The 13,080-nt window shown below is 45.0% G+C and overlaps 1 protein-coding gene across 1 annotated transcript in view; it reads left to right on the top strand.

Annotated features, from left to right (window-relative positions):
* Positions 1-10,874, top strand: part of LOC146829425 (uncharacterized) — a 143,032-nt gene extending 132,158 nt beyond the window's left edge. The window contains exon 2 of the mRNA XM_085606487.1: positions 10,603-10,874. Coding sequence (XP_085462613.1) covers positions 10,603-10,874 — 272 coding nt within the window. The remainder of the gene's footprint in view (positions 1-10,602) is intronic.
* Positions 10,875-13,080: the final 2,206 nt, after the last annotated feature.

Below are 13,080 nucleotides of genomic sequence, written 5' to 3'. Positions count from 1 at the left end.
AGAGCCAGACGAAGCTGTAGCGGTCCGGCCAGTGCCACAGAGCCGTAGTCCCTCTTTTCCTCTTGCGGGTGTTTGGTTATCGTTAAGAGGACCTTAGGAATAATTGGCCCAGCTGACTGGCTGGATGTGGCCCGCAGCCCGGACTGGACTGCGTTTTGTTAAGCTCCCCGGCAGGGAAACTGGAGCTAAAGTCAGCGGGGAATCAGGAGCCGGGAACCGGGACCCGTGAACTCAGCCGCAGCCACAGCCGCAGCAGCTGAACATCCTCCCACTGCAGGTGAGCCTGAATTCTTATTTCTTGCAATAAATGAAGTCCAATGGTGCTATACAATCGTTGATATAGTGAAGACAGCACAGTGCTAAAATATATGTGATTTTATGTACAGAGTCATATAAAAGTTCTTTTGTACCCTGAGGTTTCTGTTAATACTTTAAACAAAAGAGAATCCTGCCAGAAGCATCTTGAAGGTTTTTACCTGAATCAATCCAAATACAACCAAGGGTATAGCGTTGATGTTTAAACCTGCTTTGAGTTGGCAGATCTCATCAGGTCAGTGTTTTCACAATATTAGGAGGGCAACCTAATTTTCTTATTCACATTGAACTTTCCAATTCGAATTGCATGCATTTGTAATCACTCTTTTGTTTTCAATTAATTTCCATATTTTGTTTTTCAATTAATTTCCAGACGTTGGTGTTTTTTTCCAAAAAGTTAATTTTATTAAGTACCCAGTTCCCTCACACTTAAAACAGACCTAGCCAACGCTATCCTTCACAGATCGACCAGACAGGACTGAGACACACAGGCCGAAAGGAGGAGATATCAAATTTCCCTTATGAAGTGCGTTGGCTGGGTCTATTTTAAGTGTGATGGAATTAGACAAACATGAAAAACCCATATTAGTCCTACAGATAGGCAGCAACACCACAAAGGTCCCAGGAGATTGGCCACAATAAAGCACAAATGGCCAGAGGGGTGCTCTCGTTCCCAAAACACCATTTTTGTTCCCACCTGAAGTTTGATCCCACCTGAAGTTAGGAACACTCAGCCAATAAGGGCATAGTACCCACAGTACACGCAGCAATTACGTGCTCCCCATACCAGACATCTGGACACTTCACCCACTGGCCCTCATTGTGTCCAAGAAAGGTTGAGACCCATTCACTATCAGGTGGCATGATTTATAACCCCATAACTAGGCCTGTATTCTTTTATCTAAAATAAGATCTAAAGTGTGTTATGATAATCCAAATACTGTATATAATGGCACTAAGAACCAATGTATGTTGAGACAGTTCTCAGACCCGTTTCTGTGGTTGTTTCCAAGCCAAAGCGTTTAACCCCTTCTGCGCTCATGACGGAACCACGCCGTCATGAGCCACGGGCGGCGTGTGCTCATGACGGCGTGGTTCCGTCATGCTGCGGCCGTTCCTCCCACGCGGCTCTAATTCCCCGCCTGTGCGGGCGAATTAGAGAGTGGGCGGAGTCGTGACGGAACCACGCCGTCATGAGCACAGCTCGCCCGTGACTCATGACGGCGTGGTTCCGTCATGAGCATGGCGGCGCCGCGCTCGCCCCTCACCCCCCCAACGCTGCGGCGGAATTCGCGCCGCAGCAAAGGGGTAAATTAAAGCAACTGTTCCTGTTTTGCCAGATGCCTCTTGTCATTAGTTTTTTTAAAGGTAAATTCATATTGCAACATTCTGGCAAGGCAGCAAAGAGAGATTGGTTCTTTGAACCTGACTGCAGCCGAAGGAAAAGGACCTTGCCCAACAGATTCATGTCTGTGCAACAAGTAAGGTGAGCAGACGCCTCAATTGATTGAACGTTCTACTGAATCCGCTGGGCGGAGTTCTGTCCTGAAGCTGCAGCCAGTGGGTAAGAGACTACATCTGATCTTTAGTCCCAGCATTTGTCATATGGCAAACTAGGAAGAAGCGCAAAAATTTAACCTGAGCACCCTGTCACTAACAGAAATCTGACATATTGCCTATGTTATGTGTCCGAACTGAGTAGTCGCAAAGCGGCCTCGGAGGCAATCCCGCAGAGGTCACCTTTTTTTGATAGCCAGCAAACTAGGAAAGGTGATGGTTATTAAGTCGCTTGGACATCTGGGCTTGACACAGACGGTATGCATAGGCCCTGGGTGTGATATAGGACAATCACCTCGGTCTTATGTTCTTAGTCTAAAGGGTTTTCTCCGTGCTGTCGGTTTCTTAACATTGGCAGTATCTGAAAGAAGTGAGAGGTGTTATTCGCTCGGACCACTGGGCGTGACACAGCTGGTACACATGGCCCCTGGGTGTGACATAGGGTGTAATTTGGATGTTAGGGAAAATTTGCATCATGGAGTCCAAGGGTGATATGTACAATGAAGTGGCGGAGTGTGTCGTTAGCCTCCTTGGCTTAACGACACGCTCCGCCACTTTGAAACGCAAGGTTGCACCATATTTACAAGAATGTGGTGCAGCCTTGCGTTTCTCCCTGTGATAGCGCTAAGTTTAACAACTTAACGCCAACGCAAGCACCCTTGCACCAGAGTGCAAGGGTGTCTGCGTGCAGGGGAGGATTGTTCATGAGTAGGAAGGTGTCCTTTCCTGCACATAAACAATTCTAAAATGCCATTTTGTAACTTTCATGTGTACTGCTTCATGCAGCACACATGAAAGTTACAAGATGGCATTTTTTAAAAAGGTTTGTTCATGTACAGGAAGGGACACCTTCAAGTACATAAACAAGCCATGACATTTTGCGTTTTTCCATGTGTGCTGCACAAGGCAGCACACATGGAAAAAGCAAAAACGAAGAGAAACAATGCATTTCTCCTCGTTTCGCCAACTTAAGACCAGGTGTAGCTTGTGTTGGGCCAAGGAGGGCCTGTGGTTCTCAAGTTGTTCCTTCTTCTCTGCATAAATTGTGGCTATCTTTGTCCCAGAGCCGATATTGGCAGACTATCGGGCTCACTTAGTCTAATGTACCGCACAGAGCCTCCCCTATTAATTGGGCAGCATGCACTAGGAGCAGGTAGAGATGTTTTTTTTAAAAGTCACAATTTCTTCGGTCAGTTTTTTATTGCTCTCGCTCTCTCTCTCTCTCTCTCTCTCTCTCTCTCTCTCTCTCTCTCTCTCTCTCTCTCTCTCTCTCTCTCTCTCTCTCTCTCTCTCTCTCTCTCTCTCTCTCTCTCTCTCGTGCAGTGTTCAGATGTTACATTCACAATGTTTTGGATATTCTTGATGTTGTGATGCTGGTAAATTATTGCAACTGTGTTTTATGTTGAACGTTGTGTCTTGTTACTGACTTAATGAAGAAGTTACCATTACGGCAACCTGTTGTTCCATATCTGCTATCCCACTGCTAAGAAGTCAGAATTTTGAATGTAACCATTGTACTCTTCAGGTTCTGATCCCTCATATTCATTGCTATTTTTTTTTTTGGTGAAAAGTCTGTTTTCGATTCATCTTTGTCTAAAGCTGAGCGCGTAGTAAAGTAGGTATTGCCGGCATAATTACATGTACATATTTTTCCGCGATCAGAGTAGGAAACTTAGAATTATTTTGACCCGAGAAGTTAGAGTGTACCTTTCCCTTAAAAAGTTCCCAACCAAATAAATGGAGTCGCATCTAACCCACATGCAAGCTAGGTTCCCTACGCAGGCTAAAAAAACTAGATAACTTTTGCCGTGAATGGCACACACACAATAAGGCATACACGTTCCCCTGGCCATAAGGGGGAACATTCAACACCAACATATTAGGACATAAAAGGACACACATTAAGACCACCAAATATATAGGACAAAGAATGCTAGAAGAGAGGCACTGCTAGAACTTTTGGCCATCTTCGAGGTGGCTCAGACCGACAATCCCGTCTCAGAACACCCACATAAGGCATCCGCTCCTCCGCACCGTATACAGGAGGGGAGTTGCTCTCTCTGATGCCTGCAACCCCAGCCACTCCTTCAATAGGATAAGCCAACCCGCTGATTGTGGGAGCTAGAGGGCCCCCCACTGGTCATCGAGCTACTAGATCTAGGACTGGGAAGCTACCGGACTGGCAAGCCCAGGCGATTCAAGCCTCACCCCAGCTCGGTGCTAGTGTTTCCCGAAGCTCGGCCCCTCATCCATCACATTCAACACATCAAGCCCCAGCAGCACAGGGAGATTGTACTCCAACCCATCTATTGGAATACTCTCAGGTGACCGCGAGGTTCATCGCAATTCTGGAGAGCGACATGACTTGCGAGAGTGAGGGTGAGGGCGCTGGTCCCTCGGTATCCGACAGCATAAGTGAGGTTACAGGGTCAGACAAAGAGACCAAGAGAGGAGACAAAAGACCTATGCAGGAGGCCACTAACACACTCGACAACATGCATATCCTATTATCCACCCCAAGCCGGTTAGAAGGAGACCCCCTGGTCACGATGCTAATAAACAAAATGCCTTACAATTTACCAATAGACATGGGGGTAAGGACATCGTGCGTATGGGAAGGAGCAATCCACAGAACCCCTCAAGTTGGAGTTGGGGGGAATAGGATAAGGGAACAGCAACTATCCTATCGCTCATCCCCGACTTATATCTTAGGATGAGACCTAATGACCAAGCTAGAAATGTCCATTCAGTTTACCGGCAAAGGAGCCATTACCTGCTCCTCCCTTGGAGCTCCTTCCCTAGAACCCAGACTGACAAAGCATTACCGCACTGCATGTGTACAGGCAAGGCCAGCCCCGGCAAACCGGACCCCCTTCACTGAGTCAGTCACGGAATATATAGAAAGTTTCGTCGAACTATGCGGCTCAACCCAGCAGTGAACATGTCGCTCACACCACCGCCTAGGTGAAGCAGCCAAAAGACAGAGAACCTTGATAATTAACAGGGTATACAGGGAGGAATGGAGCTGGGACAGCAACACACGTATGCCTGGCACTTTGTGACTGCCAAATGAGGTATCAAAACATGTAACCACCCTAGGGAATTCGGCCCGTAGAGCAAACAGATGACCTCTCAAGGAAGTGTCTCTGCCAACCACCAGGGAGGGAATATGAGCGTTAGAAGGATAGTCAGCCACATGGACCACCCACACCAAGGCTTACAGGGAAGAGAGAGGAACAAGCCCAACGAGACACTGCTAAGCTGGTCCAACACAAATCAAAAAAGACTATCCTCAAGGACACCACATTACCTGCAAGCGTGCAAATGGCACAAGTCTTGAAGGAAGCTCTGCCTCAGAATCCCAGAGGGTTTCCACCCAGTCCTAACAGCAGACAGGTAGTCTGGCAGAAGCCAGACCTTAGAGAATATTTCTATTGCCAAAGAATCAGCCACATGGCTACACGATGCAGTTTAAAGGAATATCATGAGCAAAGATTAATAAGCCTAGACCAGTCCCCTCAAAATCCTCATCCACAAAATCAAGCCCAGACCAACCTGAATACAATTTACATCCAGCTACAGTGAAATCAGTCAGCGATCACACTTCCGCAACATGGACCAGGTGGTTTGTCAAGCACATGGCCACAGAAGCAACAAACAGGGAGCTCAACCCAATAGGGACAGGGGCCGCAACCACAGCAGGGAGAGGTAACTGTCTGGGAAGGCAGTACCTTCACACCAACACAAAACTCAAATACACAGTACATTTGAACCCCCAATGCAGAGCATACACTTCAGGCAAACCTCAATACACATTTCAGAATAAAGACTAGTAAGACAACATTAGGAATTTCAAGTCTTTACTTGCGTTCAAGAAATTCATGGCTGCCGTACCTTTTATCGAAAGGGAATCCACACTCGAGTTCACTATTCGGGTGCCCACAGGAGCCTAGGCCTCACTCTGCTCCTGATCCTCCTGGGAGGGGTTGGCTGGCCAAGCCCTGGGGGAAGGGCAGCCAGATGAGGGGGTAGGGCGGCTCCCGCATCCAGCGCATAAAAACAGACACCCAGGTCTTCTCACCCAAGTCAATAGGACGGGCCCTAATACAAAAGAACCCCATCCTTCAACTACCTCCAGGCCAATGGAGGTCCCCGTTTGGTTCAAAACAAGGCGATGTTCCAGTATCCGGAGCCAGATTTCCTACCCGCTTGAGATAATGGTGCCACCCATTAAACTCCGACACCACAGTGTCAGTACTGAGCATATCGGAACAATCGATCATCCTAGTCTATTAATCCCATCAGCGGAAATACGAAGAAGTTCGGGCTTGCACTGGACTCTCCATTGAGCAACATTCTGCCTCTGACTTTCCCTTAAAGTTCTCCAAAACACCCACAGCCTGCTCCTCAGGTCATGTCCCTCAAAATATCAAAGGTAGCATGTTCCAGATTTGTAAGTTTCTGGCCAGAGCCTGGGGCAGCAGGCCCAAGATCTCGGGTGGAGCGTAATCGAAGGGAGAGGGGGTGATGGGAAGGGGAAGGTCTACAGAAATCCATCACCGCTCCGTGCAAGGTCAGAAATAGACTCACACAGTACCCGGCCTAGCAACCAAGATGACAGCACAAAAGGCCTTACACACCGTCTAGGGAAGCAAGTAAGCCCAATCTCGAACACCGCCACAGCAGAAACACATGGGGGCCACGGGACAGCTCTCTGACCCCCTCGGGTAAACAACAATGAAAATAACCAAATCACATGAAAACCTAGGGAAGCACCCAAAAGATCTACAAAAAAAGAAGCCCAAAACCAGCCCAAAAGAAGTCTCTAGAAAAAGGGTGTGACCAGGATGCCTGGCCCCACAAGGGAGAATCACACAGCACACCATGTGCTAGAGCTAGAGGGAAAGATGTGTGACCTGAGATCACGATGTGAGCATTAACAAACACCCAATTGTGATCTATCCCCTCTTCTACATCGTCCCACACTCGCATTGGTCAAAAGACACCACCAGCATCGATAAAATTACCTCCACGCATATTAAGGATGTTAGGAGGCTAGAAGACTGACAACAACCATAACAAGCAACTAAATAGACGAGATCACCCACTAAATATCCCGTGTTGCTGTGGTGAGGGGGGAGAGATGATGACTCATGAGTAAAGACTCAGGCGAACCATGAATAACCATTCACCACTGCTTTCTAAATAATTACAACAATTGGGGCTACCTTCCGATACCCCACTAAAATTGTGGAAAGAAAAAAGAAGGCAAAACCCCAAACAGGAATGGAACAGGAAACCCCAAGGTTAATTTATGATAATACATAAGTATGCATGTTTTTCTGAACTAACCTACAAACAACAGTTCTTCTCCAACAGGTCTGCATTCAAGCCAAAAGTGCACCACATTTACAGCGGTGCACCACCTCTGCAGGGACTACTTTCAGAACTTCAACCAGGCCCAAACCATGGACTGTTCTTTTTAAGGACAATTGCAAGCAAACTCTTTTTAGCACTTTCATCAAAGCAAACCCCTGATTGCCAGAAGACTGCAGATGTCTTCTCCGGAAACCATCCCAACACCTGCATTGTTTCTAAAGTTATGTATTATTGTACTGTTGTATACCCTCTGTTTAGTATGGGTGTGAACGCATCCATCTGTAGCATGAAATCTGCCTAGTCAAATGGAACCTATCACGCCATTTCTACAGTGCTTGCGCAGGGACCTCTCCCACACCATTTACAATTACACTGAACCCAGCTCTAGTATTCCGCCCTACACAGCTCACTCTTACACAACACCTGGTATCAGCACATGACTGCTGTGGGTGCCCAGACATCAGCCTGGTCATGTTATGTATACTCACTGATACCACACGCAGTAAGCACAGACAGGCTTTATTTATCTCAAGAGGTAGCCCCTGAAAAAGCTAAATGCCTCCTCCATCTGTACCTATGTAGGATTAGTGCCAAGATACGGTCCAACAGAGTAGAACCCCATACAATAGTAGTAAACGTGACTCGATACAAGATCAATCCCACAACACTATACCTTTGCACCGAGCCTAGCGGTATTCAAACTGAGCTAGATAGGATGCGCAGGTGGGGCACCATAAGGGAGGATTCTATTTGGCCTGGAGACTTTCTGAAAAAGAGATTCTTGATGGTAGCAAAACCACTGCACCAGTGCACAAACACGTCCAATCCCGCTTCCGTCTGTGGCCTGTGGGGCCCTTAGTGAGTCTGGTGCAGTCTTCATTAATAACAAATGGATACCAGACATGGAGTGCCAGTGTAGGGTCATCCACCTCGATGATGCGATAGGAAATGATTCACGTAGGGGAGGGTTAAATTTCAGCATAGATAACCCCTGTCAGGAAATATGGAACACGGAGATAGATAGCTAGACGTGGTTAGAGTGGATGGGGCAGACGCTAATTGTTTGGAAACTTACACTGTATTTCTTGTGTTTCAGAGGCAAAGCAATGATTCCACTTAGCACAAATGAGAGCTGCAGAGCAATGCCGCACATACCGGACATGCATTGGGCACCTCCATGCTTGTGGACCTGTACTGGCAATGTAGGGAATTTGCATACGCTCAGCTCATCCCCTGATGGTGTGTCTTGTGCTCCCTTGTCATCATATACACCCCAACCCTGTTCATCCCTGGAGAAGATCTGTCAGAGTTATACCAACATCCGCTACAGAAGAAAGCAACTCTGTTGCATCAAGATTGAGAAAAAAGAACTGCCGATTATTTTGGTTGGACTCAGTACAAGGACATTACGGAGGAACTTAGACTATTTTCTGACACACAAGTAAACGCAGATGGGTCTGTACCCTTTTCACCATGCAGACAAAAGCAAAAGCCCACTGGTTACAAATAAACAGGTGGGAGCTGCTGAAAATGATGAACGGTACTGGGCTCAGTCTCAATGCAATTGAGGAAGAACTAAGAGCCATCTGCCTCATGGTGATGCAACATCGGTATTTGTTGGGCTTGATTACTGCAATGGAGGGAGGGGTGTGTATCAAGATTAATACGTCCTGCTGTACTTTCCTTTTATGCAATGACACGGATAACGGGACGCTCACACTCACCATCCAAACATTGCATCAATTGCAAACAGGCGCGCGTAAAGAGGGAGGTACCCCAAAGCAGGACTGGTATGAAGGCTAGTTTGCCTGGCTTCCCTGGTGGTTTGCGGGACTGTGTACGTCATTGCTGCCAGTTTTCATTCTTATACTGTTTATGTGTGGGTTCCTACAATTGGGTATTTCCTGCTGTAAAAACGCAGTCCTCAAATTGGGTAGAATGCAATAAATCGAAAAGTAGTAGTAATCGAAACTGAAAAACAGCAATCCCCCAACAATGTGACTGACATGAAGTATGGGGTAATGATGAAGTTGAAAATTCTCTGTCAAAACTTGAAGGAGTAAGATGCTATGCCTGGGTAGGAACCCTATACCAAAATTAATTCAACTCACTAGGGTAACCCTCCCTAGAGATTTATGTATAGTTAAAAATTCAACAAGAGGGGGGAATGTTATTATTGATATCAAATTAGATTAAGAAATACATGGTCAGGCAGGCCCTGTGACCTAGGGCTGAGGCCATCGATTGATAGATCACAGGTGGGGTGGCACGTAACTAGCCAGACTAACATGTAAACAGAAAAAACCTAGATAGTCAGAAACACCTCAATGGTCTGAGGAGAATGGCCCCACTATAGCACATATGGTGGGACTTATATATTGGAGCATACAATTAGATGCTACATTAAGTTAGGAGCCCTCCGCCAATCAGGGAACAGCACACACAGTACATGCAGTGATCACACGCTCCCCATACCAGAAATCTGGGCACCTCACCCACTGGCCTTCGTTGTGTACATGCAAGGTTGAGACCTACCTGCATTTACTATTAGGTGTCTTGATTTACAACCCCATGACTAGACTTGCATTCATTTCCCTGAAATAAAATCTAAAGTGTTTTATGATGCTATAAAGACTGTATCTAATGGCACTCAGAACGAAAGTATTTTGAGACAGTCTCAGACTGGTTTCTGTGGTTGTTTCCTGGCCAAAGCGTTAAATTAAACCAACTGTTACTGTTTTGCCAAACGCCTCTTGTGTTTTGTTTTTCCAAGGTAAATTCATATTCCAACAACACACCTAAATTCTGATGTCCTTGGGATTGGAAATTAACAGGTGCAATAAATAGTACCTATTACAACCTTTCCCTATTGGAATGAGGAATAACATGGATGTTTGTTCTTTTGCACCAAAAGCCACATGTGCCAATACTTACCAGGCCTTTTCATACGGTAAGTAGCGACTTATTTGACATGCCAATTTTCACCTGGGGTAAAGTCATGGATTTGGACTGGTGTTGTAAATGGAAAAGTCACTCGTAACCGAGGCCTATGAATTATAATCTTTCATAACTGTGTTCCAAGGAGCTACCACTCTTAGAAAAAAACAGATCATATGTATAAACCTACCACAAATCATAGTTCTTAACATCTACCCTTTGAAATCTGTTTTATGTTTAATAGTTTTGTTAGGCCAGCAATTGTTCTAACTTTTCAGACATTATGCCCTTATTAAAATTAAATGTGATCCACTCTTTTCTCGTTGTTTGAATTGATCTTTTCAATTGACATGTTAATGTATCCTTTAGATTGAAGTAATGAAATAATACATCACTCTTTGTTTTGTTTTCCAGGTGGAATTCTGCCTCTGATTGCAGACAAGAATATCTGCCTGGAAACAGCAACAGAGTTTCTGTTTGATCTACCCATCTTCACCAACCCCATCATTCTGTTCTGCATGAACAAAGAGTTGAGAGTCCAGTGCAAGAAGCTTCTGGGATGCAAATTCCTTTCCTCCACCAGGTCAAAGTCACAGAATAGTCATTCTGCAGCATCAACAGATGAACAGAAAATGAGTGATCTCTCAACTGGGTCCAAGCTGGTGACTATATCCAGCAGTGAATGAAAATTGTGAGAAAAAATATGGCAAAATTGGCTGCATTAGCACAAGTTGTGGAAAGGTCACATGGAATGCCACATCACAGTTTTACCTACTCAATATAGAATAACAGTGTAATGTCACCAGTTTCCAACCAACACCAGTTTGTTCATATGTGCCCCTTCAAGTTCCAAAGATCCCTTTTACCCATGTGGTGCCCTACTCACAGATGAAAGGCATCAAGATTCTCCAATATATTAATAATGCGCAACTCTATCTGCAAATCTCCTCTTGTTCAAACATCCAGCTCCTCAGACAATGCCTGCACATCATCCAGCACCTACCTGAAGCTCAACCTAACAAAGACAAAAATTCTGTTGTTTACCAAGAACAGAAAACATGAAACAGTAAGTACAATTCTGGCTCACTCACATCAACCTTGATGGCTTCGGACCCCAACTTTCACCAAATACCACGTCACTTGGATTAATCTTGAAAACCAACCTCACCCTCAAGGAACACATTACTAAATAAACAAAGACCGCATGGTACAAACACTTGGTTCTAAAGAAATTGAAATGTTTTTAAAAAAAGCATATCCAGAATTGCTGTCCAAGCCCTCGTACTCTTGCATCTGGATTGTGGTAACACCCTGTTCCATGGCCTCCCAGACTCCCTACTGCCACCCATTTAAGAGCATGCTACATGTTGTAGCACATCTTGTGCGGAGTCTGAAGAAACATGACCACACCATTTTCATCATGATGGAACTCCATTGTTTTCCCTTGCCAGCATGCTCCAACTTCAAAACCAGCTGCACCCAGTGCTTAATTTGAGCCGGTGGTTGCTGGTTCGGGGCCACCAGCACTTATTTTTGGGGACCAACGCTTGATGTTCTGCTTCAGACACTTACCAGGAGCAAAAAAGAGAAAAACATACAAAACAGAAAGACAGAGAAGGGCTCATAAAAAGTCACAAAGTGTTAAAGCAGGAACCTGTAAGAGTAAGATAAATAGACAGGACATGTCTAGTAGTAGATTAAAGAGGCAGTAGGTGGCGCATCTGCAGCAAGGACACCATCACACTGCAAACTAAGAAGTGTAAAACAGAGAGAATAAGGCCACAGGTATTTTTCATCTATGTAGCCAAGATGTGGAACAACAACTCCACATCCATCAGGACTGTTCCAACTTGGCTCCTGTTTAGGAAAGAGTTGAAGACTCATCTCTTTAAAGAACACTACATCACAATGCAATAACAGTCCACAAAACAGTTACTTCTCTTTATCACTCATTGACTATATGCTTGTCTTTGACCAGTCATAGCACTCTGCTGCCTTTTGGCCAGGTACTCGCTTTCAAAATACCATATACATACCTGTAAATAGTGTTTAAGATGTGGATTATAAGAAAGAGGAAAAAATAAAAAAGAGTGTTAAGAAATAAAAACAACTACACAGTGGAAAGTGCAATGGTTGGTATGGGAAGGATATCTGTCTCCCTAGAGAATAGGGATGCATTTCAGTGGACAGTGGGATCTTAGGAAGGCCTTAGGAATTTTCATGAACTTTTGCCATACATCCTTACCAAAGCTTCCATCTCATTGCAGTGTAATACAAAATGATGGGGGGGCTGTATAATTTGTTGAGGAGCCCCTAATAGTTCCATATCTCAAATACACCCATAGATCTGATGCTGAATTGGTGGTACCCTGAAGTGTGGCCCACTCCAAAGAGATTGCAGAGGCCTGTGTTACCACCCTTCCACCTTATATTCTTTTTTCACCTAATAAGCAGTTAATTTGGGATGTAGGTGCTTCACAGTTCAAGAGGGATGTAAATAAAAATGTGCCTAGGACCCATGACAAATATACTGACATCACTGCAGCTTTACCTGTCAATAAGACTGAATGCAGCTCACAAGGCAGATAAATGAGAAGTCACAGAGTTGCTGAATCTGAAGAAGACTGAAGATGTCTTCTTTAGGATTCTGATGGGTGCGAGGGAGCATACTTCTTTAGTTTCAGCTTAGAACCAGATAAAATTTGAATTCCATCAGATCAATGCAACAGCTGTAACCCGTGTTGTACTGAATTTGTTTATGCTCCTAAGTATCAGTAGCAGCACTAAAAGCTTAATGATTTCAGATATTGCTAGAAATTAGGTTTTGGAAAATCACCCACCTGGCAAGTACCGTAAAACGTTTCCTAACATTCTAGGTATAGAACGTTTTTC

Source organism: Triturus cristatus, chromosome 5_2 (genome assembly GCF_964204655.1).
Source record: "Triturus cristatus chromosome 5_2, aTriCri1.1, whole genome shotgun sequence".
Taxonomy (NCBI): Eukaryota; Metazoa; Chordata; class Amphibia; order Caudata; family Salamandridae; genus Triturus; species Triturus cristatus.
Note: the sequence above shows the minus strand (reverse complement) of the source record. Positions and strands in the feature narration are given on the sequence as shown.